We start from the raw sequence: 18803 nt of genomic DNA, 5'->3' as shown, positions 1-18803 counted from the left end.
ACTTATTTCACTTAGCATAATGCCTTCAGTTTTATCTATGATCTATGTTATCACTAATGTAAAGATTTCATTCTTTAATAGCTGAATAATATTCCATTATATATATATAAAATATATATACACCATATATAAATAGATACCATATAATTATGGTATAGATAATAAATATAAATAAATATATATGTGTGTGTGTGTGTATATATACACACACATATTTACATATACCACATTTTTTTATCCATTTATCCATTGATGGATGTGTAAATTGTTTCTATATTTTGGCTATTGTAAATAATGCTGCAATGAACATATATCTTTTTGAGTTAGTATTTTTGTTTTCTAAACTAGGACACTTCTGAGAGTGAAATAAGATGTTAAATAATTATTCTGGGACAAGAGGCATAAAACAGAACTATCCTGGGGAAACCTATACAAATAGTCCACCTTAGGCACAGCCATAAATCATCTGTACACTGTGCTAAGACCATAATACATTGTCTAGAGACTATCCTGAAGAATTTGTGTGAAAATAGGCTTCTGCTTTATAGGGCAGAGAGCTAGGAATGGTCCATAGGAGCCTTGTTTGCAAAGCAAGGAAGCAGAAGTGGCCCTACATTAATGTTTTTCCTTGGGAAACTTGGAAGCCCATTGGCCAATGTCATAGAGACACAAGAGTGTTTTGGAGTATACTGTGGTACTGTAGTGGGCGTGAGTGATGACAGAACTCACTCTAAGGAGAATCTAAATATTAAGTTTCATTTTGCTCATCCATTAATTGACACATTTCTTTCTGCAAAGCATGTTTCTTTTAAAAACAGGATAGTCTCACCAGCTAATGGTGATCTATTAAATACACTTAGGAGACTTTGTGAAAGGTCTCTCTCCAGATTCTTTCAAAATCTCTATTCCTCTGATTCTAAAAAACATTTGAACAGGAAAGAGAACTCCATGGGTATTTAAAAATTATTCTTAAATGGGGCAGTGTTTCTGATCACTAGCATTTTGTTTCCTTTTACAGATCAAAAGCATAGAAACTTTTGCAATGAACATCTGTGAGCATTTCCTTTCTTCTTTTAACCATGTCATCCGAGCTCAAGTCTATGTGGAAGAGGTCCCTTGGAAGCGTTTTGAAAAGGTTACCTCAGTTGTTTGTGCTCTCAGCTTAATTAAAGAAATTGGCTTTATGATATATGCTGAAATTTTACCAGAAACATTTTTTTTTCTAATTTTCAGAATGGAGTTAAGCATGTCCATGCATTTATTCACACTCCCACTGGAACGCACTTCTGTGAGATTGAACAGATGAGGGGTGGTGAGAAAATATTTTTGATGTTTTGATTCTGCAGTAACAATTTCAGTATTTTTTTCTTCTAAACAATTCTGTTTATTAGCATTGAGGAAAACTGTAGAGAATTTTGAAGGCATTTAAATCTGAGATGGGAATGAGCATTGTGACTCTGGAGTACATTGAAAAACTATTTACTTTTTATCTTAATATAAAAATGAAATAATACATTTTGCAACAAACCTAGGAATTGAATAAGGTAGATCATTTTTATCATCTGATTCTGAGATGAAGGGGGGAAAAAGGTCCTGACTGACAAAACCCCAAATCTATGAATTTTCTGACTAGTAGTTTTTGTACCATATCATGCTATAATTATAATAACCTTAATAGGAAATAACTAGTAGATTATAATTGAGTTTCCCTGGTATTTTATTTTCATACTAATAAAACCACTGATGTTATTATAACTACTATTAGAATGAAAATCATTTAAATAGGAATGATAATTATATAATTCTTTCTATTTACTAAGAAATTTAAAACTTAACTGTAGAACGTAATTACAGTAAGGACTTTATTGGTACTGATGATTGAACTTAGCAAATATCAAAATTCCCAAATCTTGTCTTCTTGGTTGAGATAGAGTAGAGTTCAATAATTGGTTATGAGTTAGATTAGAGGACCTCTAAGAACCATGGAGCCAGACGTGGTAGATAGGTCTCTACCCCAATAAAAAATGAATTTTCATGATCATCATAAATTGACAGTGTGGACTCTGAACTTCTTCCCTTTCTTCTCTCCTTTTCCTCTTTTCTCCTTTCCTTCTCTTCCTTCCCTTTTCTGTACCTCCTTCTCTTTTTCCTCTAACTCTCTTCAGTAAGAATTGGAGGTAGTACTCATAAATGTCAGAAATATTATAAAGTTAATAAAATATAAATCCCTTCTGAATTCTTTTTTTTTTAAAAGATTTTATTTATTTATTTGTTAGAGAGAGAGAGAGAGTGGGAGAACACAAGCAGGCAGAGTGGCAGGCAGAGGCAGAGAGAGAAGCAGGCTCCCCACTGAGCAAGGAGCCCGATGTGGGACTCGATCCCAGGACCCTGGGATCATGACCTGAGCCGAAGGCAGTGGCTTAACCAACTGAGCCACCCAGGCGTCCCAAAATCCCTTCTGAATTCTATTGGATAATGCCTTCCCTTAGAAAGTTCTAGTGTACTATCTGTTGTTTTATAATTTCCGCTATCTGTATTAAACTCCAGGCACAGCCAGGGCCTTCTTGGTGTTTAGTTAACAATTATGTAATTATTGTCCTATAAAGGAGACTGTATAACTAGTTGTTAAATTAAGTTGAAATGATAATGATTTTTTAATACCCCAGATGCATAGCCATGTGATATACTGACTTGCTGATTGAGTTATTAGTTGAAATGTGACCTACCTTCCTTCTTCCTTCCTTCTTTCCTTTCATATGTGACTTTGGGAGAGAAAGAGAAAGAAATGTTTCCCGGTTCTCCAAGCCAGTGTTTTCCTACCTAAACCACATTGACTAGCCTCATAAAATTATAAACTCTAAACTGGCATTGTCCAACAGAAATATGATGCAAGCCACACATGTAATTTTAAAATTTTCTAGTATTCACATTAGGAAAGCAAAAAGAAATTAATTTCAATAATACATTTTATTTAATCCAGTATATGCACAATGTCCCTTAAATACGTAAAAATATCAACTACTAACGAATTATTTCACATTCTTTTTAAAAAGTTAAGTCTTTGAAATCCTGTGTGTATTTTTATATTTACAGGACATCTCAGTTCACACTTCCCATACTCCAAATGTTTAAGAGCCACATGTGGCTAGGAGCTACCATATTGATTAGCACAACTCTCCACCAAATCATGAGATTTTGCAATATTTAGTATATTCCTCTTTTGACATTCAAGCATGTAAAATAATAGTAGGAGCTAGAATTAGATTTGGGGAGAGCTAATTAAAAAATGAGAATATGAATGAAATATGCTTATGTCATTCATTGAAATACTATTAATTCAACATTTGGATTTTGAGGACTTTTTATGTATACCAAGGCTGTAAATTCAGAGGTGAATAAGACATTCCTTGGCCCCGGTGAGTCTGCAGTAGATGAATAGTAGGAGATAGACTTGTAAAAAGATTTATTGCATTATTAGGGGTTAAAAACCACAATGAAGGAATCAAAGTTATGCAAGGGAGGCAAAGAGGTGCAAAAACCTGACTCTTCCCAGGGTAGTCTGGAAAGCTTGACAGGATAGGAGGAAATAGTCCAATTGACTTTTGAAAAAGGATTCAGGACATGACGGGCATAGAAGGGGAAAGAAATGTGGAAGAAACAGAATGTACATGGGCAGGACCTACGGAAGAGTGGAGGAGGGAAACTAAAATATTTTGGACGTCGGCCTTATGCTAAGCACCATCCTGGACAAGTGAATTTAGTTTTAGTTTTAAAGGGCAAAGCATTTGAGGAATACTAGGAAGTTTAAAGGGCCTAGTTCTTAGAATGTAAGGAGCTGAGATGAAAATGAAGAGATTGGTTTGGGTTGAATTCAGAAGCCCCTCGTGTACCAAGTTAGAAAGATTGGTCTAACTTGGAGTTAGTTTTGCCTGGTGATAGAACCATATATGTTAGCCCCAGACTACAATATATTTGAAATCGAGGTCCACTGCTTAATAGCTTTGTGACTCTGAGAAAGTTACTTATACCACCTCAGTGGTTTTCATTTGTGAGATGATGATAACAGTGTTCACCTCAATGGCCCAGGGAATTAAAGGAGATGCATATTAATAAAGCATTTTAGCACAGTACCTGGCACATAGGAAGCACTCTTTAAATGGAAGCTACTATTATTATTATTTAGGATGGCAATAGATACACAAGAAATGTTAGTGTGTGTGTGTGTGTGTGTGTGTGTGTCCTATTCAGTAATTCTGACCAAGGTTACTGTGCATTGGCTGGAGAAACAGGCCGTAGTGAGAAATTTGGGACCTTGCTGCAGAGATGGAGAAATGATGGACTCGGATGGCGCGCAGTAGGAAGTAGAGATGGAGAGGGCATTATGTGAGGCATTTCTGAAGAGTGCCGAATGGGTGTGAGGGGTTGGGTCGGGGTGGAAGGTATTGAGGAGGAGGAGTTAAAGTTGCCCTAAAGTCGGGGGCTTGGGGGAACTGACTGAGGAGAACACATATGATTAAGACGTGTTCAGGGGGAAGCTTGTGATTTGGGGAACAAGGGATGGAGATAGATTTGGAGACCATCAACAGACTGATGGTGGGTGAAGCTGTGGGCAAGAAGGAGCCATTTCAGGAAAACACGTGAAATGAGAGGAGGAAAGTGAGAGGACGAGGGGAAATTCCCCAGTTTATGGGATGGGCAGTCTGAAAAGTCAGACAGCAGGAAGGTCAGAGAGAGAGAGAAGGAAGATTGGAGAGAGTGGTGTCATGGAAGCCGAAGAAAAATACATTTCAAGAAATCAGAGACTGTATTAGGATTACAGGAACAGAACACACATGTTCACATATAGTAGCTCCATACAAGAAGCTTGCTGCTTTCTGTAAAAGTCCTGTTCAGTGCACGTGTGTGTGTGTGTGTGTGCGTGTGGGGGGGGTGATGCTCTGCTCCGGGAAGTTATTCAGGAACCCAGGTTGATGCAACCTTACTTTTTCTATCCTTACTTTTTGGGGTCACGTTGAGAGTAGATCCCCTTATCAGACAACCAGGTGAAGAAAAGAGCTTGGAGGAGCAAAAAGAGGCAAAACCCCTCAAGCATAACACTGTGCCTGAGACTAGCACAGGGCACTTCTGCTGGAGAGAACCCAATCACACAGCCACACCCACCTGCACTGGTGGCTGGGAAATGTGGTCTCGCCAGGTACCCAGGAGGAAGAGGAAATGGATTTAGGAAACAGCAAGCAATGGTTGCCATGGGAAAGTTCAGACGTTTGGATTGAAAGAAGTCTGAAGGATAATTGTGCAGTTTCACAAATGGGTCACTGGTAACTTCCACAAGAATGTTTTAGCAGGGCCTGGAGGTGTTAGTGGAATGGCCAAGGATAGGGCTCTGCTGATCATAAGAAAAAAAAAAAAAAAAAGCTGTTCTTCGCACCTTTGTTCTTTCCAGGAATTACCAGGAGCTATCATCAGCCTGGTTGCTGCAGAATCGAAAAATTCTAGTTACCTGGTTGCTGCAGAATCGAAAAACTAGTCACCATAATAAGGCCAAAGCTTTTTTTTTCTGCGGAAAGCCACAAAGCTTCACGGTACCGCAGTCACGGTGGTGTTCCCAGAAACCACAGCTTGACTCATATAGAGTGCAGCGTCCCTCTGAATATCATGCAGGGCTGGCAGGGAGCAGGGTAGGGGGAGAGGGATCTGTTGCCTCAAGTGCATGTAGTATGTGTGTGGACATGTATTACGAGCATGGGTATTTTCCAGTGTTGTGTACCTAAAAATGACATTTGTACTCTGTCCCTCTTTGGAGAGTAAGGATCTATGACTTTGGGTAGCAAAGTTTAATTCTTAATTTGCTTGTGATCCAAGAGCTAAAACTGCACATATCATGAGGTAAGTCAATGAACAAAAATTGTCATAAGAAATGCCCTTGATTAGGCCTAACTGAAGAAAATAATCAGTATGTACCCCACCCTGCTCAATGCAATTCACATGCCAAACATGTAAGGAAGACTTTTGGTGAGGGATTAGCTAGTTGGTGAGAACTGTGCCCCCTCAAACACATGCACTCCATCACATATCCAGCCATGCAACTCCCCACGGGGACTCCTCCTGGCAGGATATGTAACTAATGGACTGTATTCTTTCTTGCCAATTGAACACACATTTATAGAAAGCCTACTGAATCTCGAGCACCATTTTAGGCCCTCAGAATTGCTGTAAAACTCCCATTACACTCTTTTCCTTTCGGATCCTTGAAAGCTACATCGCTAAGTGTACTTTTACCTGTCACAGAGTCTGTTAGTTCCAAGAGTGAGTCTGGAAGAGAGAGGGAAATTTGTTCACCCAAAGGGATGACCACTGTTATGTTTGTGACTTGCCGAACTCTGAAAGAAGAGCTAGGCTTTGCACGTGGGATGCAAGTTGTTGGTTTAGGCATTCTAAGGAACCCGGATCTTCTGAACTCTTCCTCTCATGTGTTTCCCTAAACGACAAGCATAGCCAAGTCTTGAAGTCGCTGAAATGGTTGAGTCACTAATTTGGACTAAATTGGCCCCCAGACCTCTCCAGTATTTGAATTATAACTCACAATTCTTAAAAAGTCAAATTCCTCCCAATCTGACACTAAGTTAAAAATTCAGCTAAATCATAGCTAAGTAGAGGAATGGTAGATGGAGAAGACATGTCCACTAAGAGATATTGTCTTCTGGTAGTTAAAAAAAAAAATCTATTGCCATGAAGACCAGTGGGGCCTTGGAGGTGGTCTTAAGGGAGGAGGGTGATAAAATTGAAGTCCTGGAGGGAAGTTATTTCAGAGGCTGGGCAGGCAGAAGAAGTGAGAGGGAGGAAGTGGGAGACCCAGGATGGAGACAGCCCATTGCCAAAAGAGCTATGTATGTCTTTTTTGATGTCAAGACAGAAACACTCTTCAGTTTCTCCAAAAGAGCTTTTGGTACACACAAGTCTTTTAAAATCATCTTGATTACAGCCTCCTCGTACACAAGCCCTGTTAACTTCCTTCCACCTAACTGGTACCATCTTTCCCCATACAGAGTTGCACAGAGGTACCTTGCATTTTCCCTGCATGAGTGAAATGGACTCTCAAAGACAAATGATATTTAATCTTCACTTTTTCTAGCACTTTACAAGTTTGAGGTTTTTCTACTAGAATGATTTAATATAGTTTTAAAATATCCTCCTTTTAGCTATTTGTGTCCTTTTGGGAGGTGTTAAACATGGAAGCAATTATCCTCTTCATGGCAGGATTTTTTTTCTTGGCTCAATAAAGCTTTGTGCTTTTGACACCTGATGCGTAGGTAAGGAATTGGGCTTATTTTCTATTAATTTGCAGTGAGTTTCTTTCCCTTAGAGAGCTAAAGGGTAGGATGTATGCTTCTCTGAGAGATAAACCACAATCTGTTACGTGTGTAGGAGGACACTAAAAGCTAGCAAAGATTATGTTCTAGCAAAGGAAAATGTGAAAAATCTTTTGCATTACTCTATAACCATGGCAAATAAAAAGAAAAAGGAAAAAAAAAAGCTGATTAAGTGGTTTCATGACAAGTAACCTAGAAAAGGACAGTCCTTTTGGTTGAATTAATTCTGTTAATCTAAATTGGAATTGTTTTTAGCTTGTGTGAGGCACCATATTTTTAGTTGATGGGTCCATGAATTTGAAAGGCTCAGGTTCGTACCAGTGTTCAGAAAGCTGGGACACTGCCAACAGAGAAGATAAAATAAGCTCTTTCATGTCATCCAGAGTGTCTAATATGTGGCAAGGAAGAAAAAATTTTCACATTAAAAGAGAATAGGGGTTTTATTTTGTTGTTGTTCTTCTTCTTCTTCATAGAATGATGAGCACACCAGAGTAGATGGCTCGTGTTCTGCCAAAACTGTGGCAATGGTTAATTGTCTTTGGGAACATAAAACATTTTATTCTATGTGAAACTGAGGCCAGAGCACATTAGAAAACTCAACTTCTTTCTTCATTTTTAGATTCTAGCAAGAAAACAGATCATTTAAAAATTGCCTAGTAGAGCTGACACTCCCCTGAGATCAATAAATCTCATTCTAGGGCTGGAGGTGGTAGAGATGGCATGTCAGAAGTAGTTTTCAGAACCCAATGAGCCTTTGTGAAACATGGGAAACATTCACAGGTAGTTAAAGTTGATAAGAAAAAGTCAATTATCGCAACATCATAATAACTTTTAGAAAGCGTTTTCTATGGGGCAGCTATTCTACTAAGTCCTTTGCAGATACTATCTGAGATATCTATCAATTACAGGAAATAGGTATGATGATCATCTCTATTTCAAGATGAGAAACTCAAGGTAGAGAGAGATTAAATAATTTTATGAGGGGAATAGTGCTTATAAATAGGGAAGGAGAGGCACAGAGAGCACTTAGATTTGAATTCAGGAAATCCTGAGTCCCAAGGCTGTGGCCTCAACCACTATGCAACACTGCATTTGGGAATCCTTTTAGGATTAAGCCCATTGGAGGAGCCAAAGTGCCACCCATTCAGGAGGTTGTCTGGTTTCAGTGCGCTCATGACCACAAGAGAACTGAGGGTCTTATTGGCTTATGTTGGTGATAAAGACCATCTGTATAGGAAGAGATGAAATAGGTAAAATTTGCCTTTGGTTCTCATTAACTTTCTCTTTATCCTTCCTCAAGAATTCCCACTGCTGTTCTAATCTCATTCCTTATTGCAAACCTACATTTCATTTCTGTAGGATTTTTTTTTTTCCCCAGAAGGGAAAACTGTTGGAAGTAGGTTATATTAGTTTATAAAGGCTTAAGAATTCACTCCTTTATGGGGTCTTTATATTTCAATAGGAAGTTTTTAAGGAATAAAAAGTTTTCCAGACACATAGGGGCCATTTCTAAAGGTGATGTTTCAGTTTCTGATTCAGATAAATGGTGATGGTATCTTTCAGGTTGGGGACTTTGAGGCTCTCAAAGAACACTGTGCAAGGGAAGGTGACAGCTTTTTTGTCTCCCAGAAAAGTCTCTTATTGTAAAGAAATGGGAAGAGAGAAACTCGACGTTGTGGGGATGGGGAAGGATCCAAAAAGGAGGAAATCATGAAGTGTTGAGTTCAAATTCCATCCCTGGCAGTTTCTAGCCATGTGACTAAGGGTAAATGACTGAAAGTTTCCTGTATAAAAGTGTTTAATAGAATTGTTAGGATTAAGTAAGAAAGACTGACAAAGGCAGCAACTAACCTTATGCCGATAGTTCAGATGTTCTCAGCTGTTGGTGATGTCCTCCCTGTCCCCTGCCATGCTGTCTCTTATAGTTGGGTGGTGTGACCAGAAAGGGAAATGGTTAAGATTGATGGAGGAGAACCGTCTAGAAAAAAAGAGCCCAAGCTGTGAAATACTTATTCTTTGATGTGCATCAATCTTGTTGCATGCATTCACTCATTCATTCAATAGATACTTACTGCGTCTGCAATCCTCTTGGATTTTAAACTTAGACTCACTTGGATTAGCTCTACGCAGCATTTAGAAATACGAATTTTGCAGAACCATGTCTTCATACATCTAACATCTGTTACATCAGCCAACGTAGGGCATGGAGACATTGCTAGTGCCTTTCTCGTGATCCTTCTTCAGATGTAGTTTCCAAAGGGAACTTCAGAATGTTAAACAAAGATCATTTCAGTTTTGCCTCATTATCCTGAAACACTCCAACCAGAATGCCTTATTTAATCAACTGATCTACCACTAGCCACTAGCCACTGTTATCTTTGGTAGATGTACACATGTGGCTGGAAAATATAAAAATATAGTCATTATTCACCACTTCTAAACTCTGCAGCTCCTGAGCTGACCACAGCAACTTAAACCATATAGAAGATATAAACTATTGGGTTATTAGGAGCTGTCCTATATTTTAATTGAGGACCAAATTATATTCTTGTCCTTCAACTTAAACCATGTACAATACAGTGATGCCTGATGCCTGTGGCCCATGAGTTATACACTAAACAAGACAAGAAAGATATTAATCAGGTCTAACTTCATGACTGAAAGGAGATGACCTTAGTCATCCTGTCATAGCACAGTGTTACTTGGGGTTTGTACCCAAGTGTGCCCTGAAAGTCCAGCCTCTCCAGCCTGCACAAATAAGTCTATTTTTATATGTCTATTTTTATATAAGTGATGTTAATTCCTGAATTTTCCTGCCTTTGTAGTTCTCTCATTACAAAACTGTTGAATCTCTCCAGTCCAACTCTCCTATCTCCTGACAGTCTGAAGGTCTGCCTCACATGTGTTTAGGGAGAAGTTTGCACCCATTGGGAACCACTATTGCTTCACAGGACCTGCTCAGCATTGGTTGTGCTTGTTTGGGAAGCATCATTCTTTGGGAAGAATGATGCAGAACACTGTATTCTGGCATTTCGAACTGTGTCTTCCAGTGCCGTGTTCTGTTCAAGCTTCACCAAACTGCAGAGCTACAGTGTGTTCCATATAGAAAAAGAGAGAATCTTCCCTTCACTTACTCTGCTCTCCACCTGTCCCCGGTCCTGAGCTAGAACGACCTGGTACACAAGTAATATCTTCTTCAGATTATAGCTATCACTCCTTCACCTTCCCCCTTCGTCTCCTGTTCTCAGGAACTGCAGGAGAGCTATATCATCCCCTCCATTTTTGCCAACTCTGCCCTCTTTCCCCCAGGCCCCCATGAACCAACTTTGTCCCTTCTCCTTCAGCCCAAACCAAAAGTTATGGGTATTTTCTTAGGCAGTTCTGTGCCCTGTGGGTCCTGCCTCATCATCCCCGTTTCTATTTAGGTCGAGCCAGGTCCACAGTGCCACCCATTCAGGAAGTTGTCTGGTTTCAGTGCGCTCATGACCACAAGAGAACTGAGGGTCTGATGATAATTGGATCCATGAGCCAGTGTAGATGATCAACATGAGGACTAACTCTCCCCCATCCCATAAAGGCAGTCAAACAGCAGAACTGCTTTGGAGGAGCTTACGAATCAGCATGATTATCTGTTGAGTAAAGGAGAGCTCAAAAAAATGCAAAGTATTTGGCCTAGAAGTCACCTCTACATGGAGCTGAGAAGAAGGTATTCATTTCTGTGGGTTTCAACCCAACAAGGTTTAGTCTCTCACCTTCAGTTCTCCTCAGGCTGGAGAAAGGCAGGGAGTCATGGAATCCAGACAGAGAGAAAGGCACACCATCCTCATCCCTGGGACTTCAGAGGAGACAGAGAGACAGAAAACATGAGCAGTGAGGCAGTTCTTTGTTCAAACTGTTCACCATGTTTTAATGACCAGGATGCTTAGAGCTAGGTATCAGTAAGAAGACACTATTTTGTTTATGACCTCATCCCCTTATATTTTTACTTAAAACAGGACCTCCAGTCATTCATTCTGGAATCAAAGACCTCAAGGTCTTGAAAACGACCCAGTCTGGATTTGAAGGATTCATCAAGGACCAGTTCACCACCCTCCCTGAGGTGAAGGACCGATTTTTCGCCACCCAAGTGTACTGTAAATGGCGCTATCACCAATATAGAGACATGGATTTTGATGCTACCTGGTATGAGCATATGCTAGGGTCTGGTGCTGGCTCTTCCCTCTTCCCAGGGGCCCCAAGGTCATAGACTCTTCATCTGAAAGGGAAACTTAGAGGTCATCCAATTCAACCTTCCCACTGTTTAGGGTCCCTTCTGTTGGATAACTGAAAGACCATGCTCTTTTCCTGTTTTCAATTGATTACATCAGTAGTTCTCAAACATTACTGTGTATCAGAATCACCTGAAGGGCTGGTTAGAATGCAGATTACTGGACCCACCTCCAGAGGTTCTGATTCTGTAGGTCTGGGGTGGGGCCTGTGACCTTGCATTTCCAGTAAGCTCCCAGCTGATGCTGATGTTGCTGACCCAGGAACCACACTTCAAGACTCACTGTATCGAGCTAGGATAATGATATTTGGTTTTACTAACTCATAGTAGATGCAGAGAGGGCTACATGAGGATGACAAACTCACCCCAGTTTGCCAAGGACTTTTCTGATTTTGATACTGAAAAGTTCCATGTCCCAGGAAACCCCTTGGTCACAGGCAAACTGGGACAGTTGGTCATTGTAGGCTAACTCAAAATGAGATGATAGTCACAGAAGCAATTTATAAATGATAAATGCCTTAACAATGTAAAGGTGTGGTTATTATTATAATATCCCTGATAAGCAGTAATTAGGCTTCTGGACTCTGAATTCGCTTTTTGACCAGGCATTCCTCCACTGAATTTCTAATTGCTAGAAATGTTACTTTCTAATAGGCTGGAATCTGCCCCCTGGTAACTTCCTCCCACTGGCATAGTTTTGCTCTACTCCTTTTATTATGTGATGGGTTTGAAAAGACTTACAGAGAACCTCACCTCAATCTTCTTTTTCCTTTTTTATTTTAAGTGTTCTCCACTGACAGCAGGATGATGTATTTATGTTGGAAAGAGCACAAAATTGAACATGGCAGAATCAGGGTCTTAGTTGGGTCTCCCACTAAGGAAAGAGACTTAGTGTGGATCATTTAATTTTAAGACTACTCATGTCTAAATTGGGAATAATAATAATACCTGTCTCAGGTATATTGAGAGCATTCAGTGAATTAATTAGGTAAAATCCTTAACACCAAGCCTGGCACAGAATAAAACCCCGAAAAAACAATAATGCAAAGAACTGGCCAAGCTAAGCAGTAAGAGTGTAGCATACTTGTAAGTCCTATTCATGGGTTCTTCAAATGGAAGGAAAATTTACTCTGTCATGTCCAGTTCCTAGTTCCAGATGATGAGGATTGCCTAGTGACAATACCTTTGTTGAATGGGGTGTGTGTGTATGCGTGTGTGTGTGTGTAAGGAAATTGGAAGTGAGGTGTTTTTGGAAGTAAGGCATTCCAGGATATTAATCTCTTCTAAAATCAGCAATAAAATTGTTTTCTGGGGGAACAGAAGGTCACCACTTCCAACTTTATAGTGCATTCCTAAAAAACCACCTTATGAGTCCTCAGGTCTCTCTTCTGTGTTTTAGGGATACTGTTCGGGACATTGTCCTGGAGAAATTTGCTGGACCCTATGACAAAGGCGAATACTCCCCCTCTGTCCAGAAGACCCTCTATGACATCCAGGTGCACTCTTTGAGCCGGGTTCCTGAGGTATGTTTTGTCACTTGCCATCTTGAAGACTAAGAGAACGTGTTGTGTCTCCTGTCAGCTCTGACAGAGAGTTGAGAGTTAAAATAAGACAGTGGAAGACACATGAAAAATGACATCTGTTGTTGTTCAAAAGCTTGTTATAGCAAGTGAGAAGAGAGCAAAAAATGGAAAAATCTGTCCAACCTGAAAACATGGGCCACTGTTATAGTTCTTTAGGTTTGTTGAAAATTCTGTGGGTCTTTCCAACCTGCCACAACTTAAGCTTCATATCAGGACACTCAATGCCCTGAAGGAGGAATAATTAGGCCAAGGGTCTGTGTTTCAGGGTAGACAGGGAATGAAGGATAGATGCAGACAGATTCCATCCATCCATCTGATGTTATTAGATGGTTATTATATCTCTGTCAACACATGAAGAATACAAAGATAAATTAGACAGGGTGCCTACCCTCAAAGAGGTCATCACTGAGTAAAAGAAAAAAAAATAAGTAAACTAATGATGCAATAGAGGATAGAGCATAATGAAAATACAGGGAAAGGCATCTAACTCATGTATGGGACATAGGGCAAGCCAGGCTTTCTGAACGTGAGGGGCTTGGGTTTAGTCTTAAAGGACAAATAGGAATTTTTTTTAAAATTTATTTTTTATTTATTTTCAGCATAACAGTATTCATTACTTTTGCACCACACCCATTGCTCCATGCAATCCATGCCCTCTATAATACCCACCACCTGGTACCCCGACCTCCCACCCCCCGCCCCTTCAAAACCCTCAGATTGTACAAATAAGGATTATCTGGGTTCACACTCAAGGGTGAGGGAGCATGGTAGGTATAGAGACCAAGTGGCATCATAGAACCATCATTTACTATAGAGGATCTGCTATATGTGAAGCTCCATGTGTGCAAGTCTTTCCATGTGCCTAGGGGTGAGGCAGGAACCAGATCAGGAGGATCTCTGTGGGCTTGTTCATAGTCTGCACTTTAACTTTAAAGCTCTTAGCAGCCACGGAGGGGTTTAAGCAAGGTGTGGCACTACTGGATTTGCCCTCTAGAAAGATTGCTCTTAAAAAAAGGGTGACAAATTAAAAGGATAATGGATTACAGACAAGGAGACCTGTTGGAGGCTGTTGGGAAGCAGAAATCTGGCAAGAAGGGCCTGAATTTAGTTCCATGATGGGATGGAGAGGACGAGTACCATCCTTCAACTTGGGCAAGAGGGATGCCTGCATGGTCCAGCACTTTCCAGGCCTTTCTCTGGTTATGCCTCTTTCCACTGGAAGAAGAGTCAGTGGGACCAAGGCAGCAAACTCTTCAGGGACCCACACATCCCTTTCTAGATCATTCTCTGGATACTTGCACCCCAGAATTAACTCCCAAATAACCTGAGACTACTTTTAGCAACTGGTTGAACCTCCTTCTCAGACCCATCCTCTGGAGGCTGATTATGCCATCAGTGCATACACCATTAGGCCTGAGAGTAGGTGAAGGGGCAGATGTTTGCAGGAGGTATGAATGACACTTAACATGTAAGCAAGGGTGTCCACCCATGTGAGTCCAAGAAAGAAGGTGCGATGGGCCTGGGGTCTGGCTCTGCGCACACTACCACATCCTGGGATGGCACTGCAAGCAGTCAGAGATTTCTAAATTACATCCTAGCCTTCCAGGCTGTTATGAAGGTATATTTGTCAAGTTGTCACTTTAAAGTTTCCTGACTGATTCATAATTTTATTTATTTATTTATTTATTTATTTATTTATTTATTTATTTTAAACATCTGGTATGTGGGTCTCCAATTGTATTCTGACCCCAGGGCCTGAAAATGTTTGGGACAGGCCTTGAGAGGAGGAAATGGACTGAGGAAGGGTTTAAGAAGTTGACTGGCCAGCACCAGGAGGCCAGTTGGATACTGTAGCTCACACAGGTTTCTGACCCAAGGACCTCTTACTTTTCTGAGAACAGATTTTGTACTTGGAGGGGAAAAGAGGGGGTCCACCATCTAATAGTAGAACTCTCAGGAGACAGCTGTGTCGAGCAGTGGAGGACCACCAGAGGATGTCTCAGGGACAGAGGTGGAACTAGAGTAATGGGGCGCAGGGCAGGTGGGTTGCAGGGGAGAAGTGATAGAGGGAGAGAGCTTTACTGTTGCCCAATGTGATCCATATTACTTCGGTTTCCAGATAGAAGACATGGAAATTAGCCTTCCCAACATGCACTACTTTAACATAGACATGTCCAAAATGGGACTGATCAACAAGGAAGAGGTAAGAGAACTTTAAAAATATTTAAAGTACATCCACCCTCCTGCCCCCACACCCTTACTTGTCTTTATAAATTTGGGATGATAACATCACCAAGCAAAACTCTTCACAGCTGTTGCTTCTGGAGTATTTATAGCTGCCACTGATTAAAGTCCTCTCAGACTCCAGGCCTTTCCGTACCTGAGGCTGGAGTACCCTAGAAGTGGATGAGTGATTGTGGAGGAGGGCTGGAGGCTGCGGGGAGTCAAAGAAAAGGAAAGCACAGAGTGTGCCCGAGGAGACAGCTCTGAGATCTGCTTCTCTGAAAAGTGCCACCCAAGGTCACGGCTTCATTATTCTTCCATGATGAGGCGACAAGGAGGAGAAGAAAAAGATTCTATTTTCATTTTCCTTCAACGTCTTTAACTTTGGATTCAGTTGTCAACTTAAGTAGCATATAAACAGAAAATGTCCACAGAAAAATGAAAGAGTGTTTGTGTTTCCAGTGGCAATTCTAGAAAGCGAGATGAGGAAGTGCACTTTTTGAAAGGAAACTTGTTTTGCGAAAAACACTTACGTGGAGTTGTTGGAAGCCATGACAGAAGGTTAAACCAAGTGGGAGTGTCTGACTCGACAGCCTGAAGTGGTGGGGCCCTGGAAATTAGAACTGTCCTTCCCCTCTCGAACCACTTGCAGAATGGTAGGATCTCTCTGTTTGATCCATCCTCTCATGGACTTCTAGAATTTGAAAAACATCATCTTGATGGCTTCTTTTAGTGTGTAGGTGAGGAGGGAGGGGCCATCTATCAACGTGGCTCCGTGGCCATAGAATTCTGGGCCTGCTGACCTAGGAGCCTTCTTCTTAGCTACAGTCCTCTGACCAGTCACCTTGTGTCTGTTCTGCAGATGATATTACTGGGCTTCGTGGGGGCTCTGCACCACCACATCTCTAGGTGGGGTTTGGGGAGCAGCACTGGGAAGAGAAGTCATGCTTAGATGCCTGGCATAGCTGCTCAAGAACTCTGTGTGGCAGAGGAGAGCAACTTTGACCCCCAGGTACAGTTCACTCAGCTGAGGAGGGAGACAGCATTGTTGACTGCGATGGAAAGAAAGCATGGTGATTACCAGAACCCCACTAATTAGAGTAGAAAGCCTTTTAAAACAAATTACCTTCTAAAAAGCACAAGAGGGACCCGGAAGTAATCCTGGCCATGTCCACCAAAGCTAAAACAAAGGACCCCAAACAGAAAAGGGTCAAGGGTCGTGAATGGGATAGTGCTCAGCCAAGGAAACTAGAAGAGAAAGGAGGTCTCCTCAGGGCCCCCAGACACCTCCAGCCTGCACCGATCCCAGCTCAAAGACTTGTTGCCGGCTTGCCGGTTGTCTCTCTATCCAAGAAGTCAGACTGGCAGCTTCCTTAGCTCCCACCTGAGGAATAGGCAGGAAGCCCAGCTCCTTCAGGCCAGGGCTCTGCGCGAAGGCACCTGAGAGGCTGGACAAGGTGTCCCGGGTCCATGTCTGCACTTTGGGGCTGGCCAGAGCTGCTCTCGGGTCCCCACCCAGCGCGTGGCACAAAGCGAAGGCAACACACGAAAAGCGGGGAGTTAGGGCACACTGACAACGGCAGAGGAGTGACAAATGACAGGGTGGGAAGACAGAACCACTCTAAACTCACAGCTTTCTGGAGCCATTTAGTATTGGGCTAACATCCCCGAGGATCTCAAACGTTCCTGAGGGCATGGCAGTATTATAGCATGGGACAATGACTGATGTTCAAAGTGAGTCATCAAGCAATGGCCAAATTATGTTCAGAACATTCTATTGAAAAGACAGGGATATATAATGCATTTGAGAAACATTCATAGCCCAATGATTAAAATTTTTCAAAAATTTTTCTAGAAAAGTTTTCTACAAAATTTTCTAGAAAATAAGGCATTGCTGTATGACTGTAGGGCATATACATTTTCCTGTTTATCGAGTTGTGGTTTTTATTGTTGATTCACCGGAAAAAGGAGAGGTCTATTGTAATGCCTCTGAAGTTGCCATGTGGTTTTTCTACAGGTCTTGCTACCCTTAGACAATCCATATGGCAGAATTACTGGGACGGTCAAGAGGAAGCTGGCTTCGAAGCTGTGACGTTGTAGGCTCCTCTCAACTGAGGAATTCCTTCAGCCTCTTGTGATGCTGGAAATCATAGCATGTAGCCACGCCAATTTTCAAACTGGAGTGTTGATTTATAGTGTTAATTTTCCTCCTGTAGGAAAGAATTCTTCTACAACTAGCTCGGCAAGGTGTTTTGTGATTAATAATTACAACACACTTGGTGGATACAGTTTACTTCACAAATGTTAAGCCGTATGAGAATAGTCATAAATCAATATTTCCTTTTGGTTTTCTTGTGCCTTCCTATCTTAGAGAAGTTTTAGAATCAGTATACTAAGAAAACAATAATGAATTAATGTATGTGTCTTATCAATTAATCTGTGCACAAATTTAAGAGTAAGTGCTGTTTTCAACCTACTGATGCTAACACTTTGCTCTGGGCAATGCAGAAAATGTAATGATGAAATCATATTTGGAAACTATCACCATCATGGCTTCAGTGAGACTGAAGTATTTGAATTTCTAAGAATGTTCCAGTGTATACATCACTGGGAGTTTATTTCTACTCTTAAAGTACTTTTGTAATCCTAATGTATTGGTTTTAGGACTTCTACAACTCTTTGAGAATATTTAGTAGACACTGAAAAAAAAGTACAACTTGTTTTTCTTTGAATAATGTATCACTTTGGGAAAAAGAGAATTTAATAAATGCTAAGTCACTATACCAAACAATGAATATCCACAGAGAAAGAAGACGAGAGACTCTCTATAAAAATATCAGTGATGGTGTTGCCTGGGTGGCTCAGCTGGTTGAGTGGCCAACTCTTGGTTTTAGCTCCGGTCATGGTCTCGGGGTCTTAGATTGAGTCCTGCATCAGGTTCTGTGCTCTCTCCCCCTCTGCCCCTCCCCCCTGTTTGCTTGCTCTCTCTCTTACTTTCTCTCACTGTCAAATAAATAAATACATCTTAAAAAAAATATCAGTGATGATGATTTCTAGATGGTGGGATTAGGAGTGTTTTTTTTTTTTTTTTTTTACTATGTGCTTTTCTGGATCTCCCAAATATAATAATCAGAGAAATAAATGTAATTAATGATTTAAAAGTGTATACAGATTTGACTGGTGATTGTGTCAGTTGACTAATACTTCTATTATATATAGATATGTACCATAAAGCTTCATAAACTGTGATTTTAGAAGCCCCTCATGAAAACCTGTCCACATGAACATTCTAGATAACCTTCCTCCATTTAAAAAAACTCCATTTATCAAGTTTTTTAAATCTCCATTTTTTATAATGGT

At 40.7% G+C, this 18803-nt stretch overlaps 1 protein-coding gene across 1 annotated transcript in view; it reads left to right on the top strand.

The window, feature by feature from the left end:
* The window catches only part of LOC101691492 (uricase), a 29671-nt gene extending 11304 nt beyond the window's left edge, over window positions 1-18367 (top strand). Inside the window, exons 3-8 of the mRNA XM_004752708.3 lie at window positions 1019-1135; window positions 1234-1312; window positions 11366-11552; window positions 13037-13160; window positions 15340-15423; window positions 17461-18367. Of these exons, the coding sequence (XP_004752765.1) occupies window positions 1019-1135; window positions 1234-1312; window positions 11366-11552; window positions 13037-13160; window positions 15340-15423; window positions 17461-17535 (666 nt within the window). The 3' untranslated portion in view covers window positions 17536-18367. The remainder of the gene's footprint in view (window positions 1-1018; window positions 1136-1233; window positions 1313-11365; window positions 11553-13036; window positions 13161-15339; window positions 15424-17460) is intronic.
* The last annotated feature ends 436 nt before the right edge of the window (window positions 18368-18803 follow it).

The sequence above is a fragment of the Mustela putorius genome, unplaced genomic scaffold (assembly GCF_011764305.1).
Source record: "Mustela putorius furo isolate JIRA1106 unplaced genomic scaffold, ASM1176430v1.1 tig00003853_pilon_pilon_pilon, whole genome shotgun sequence".
Taxonomy (NCBI): Eukaryota; Metazoa; Chordata; class Mammalia; order Carnivora; family Mustelidae; genus Mustela; species Mustela putorius.
This window is presented reverse-complemented; position numbering and strand designations above follow the sequence as displayed.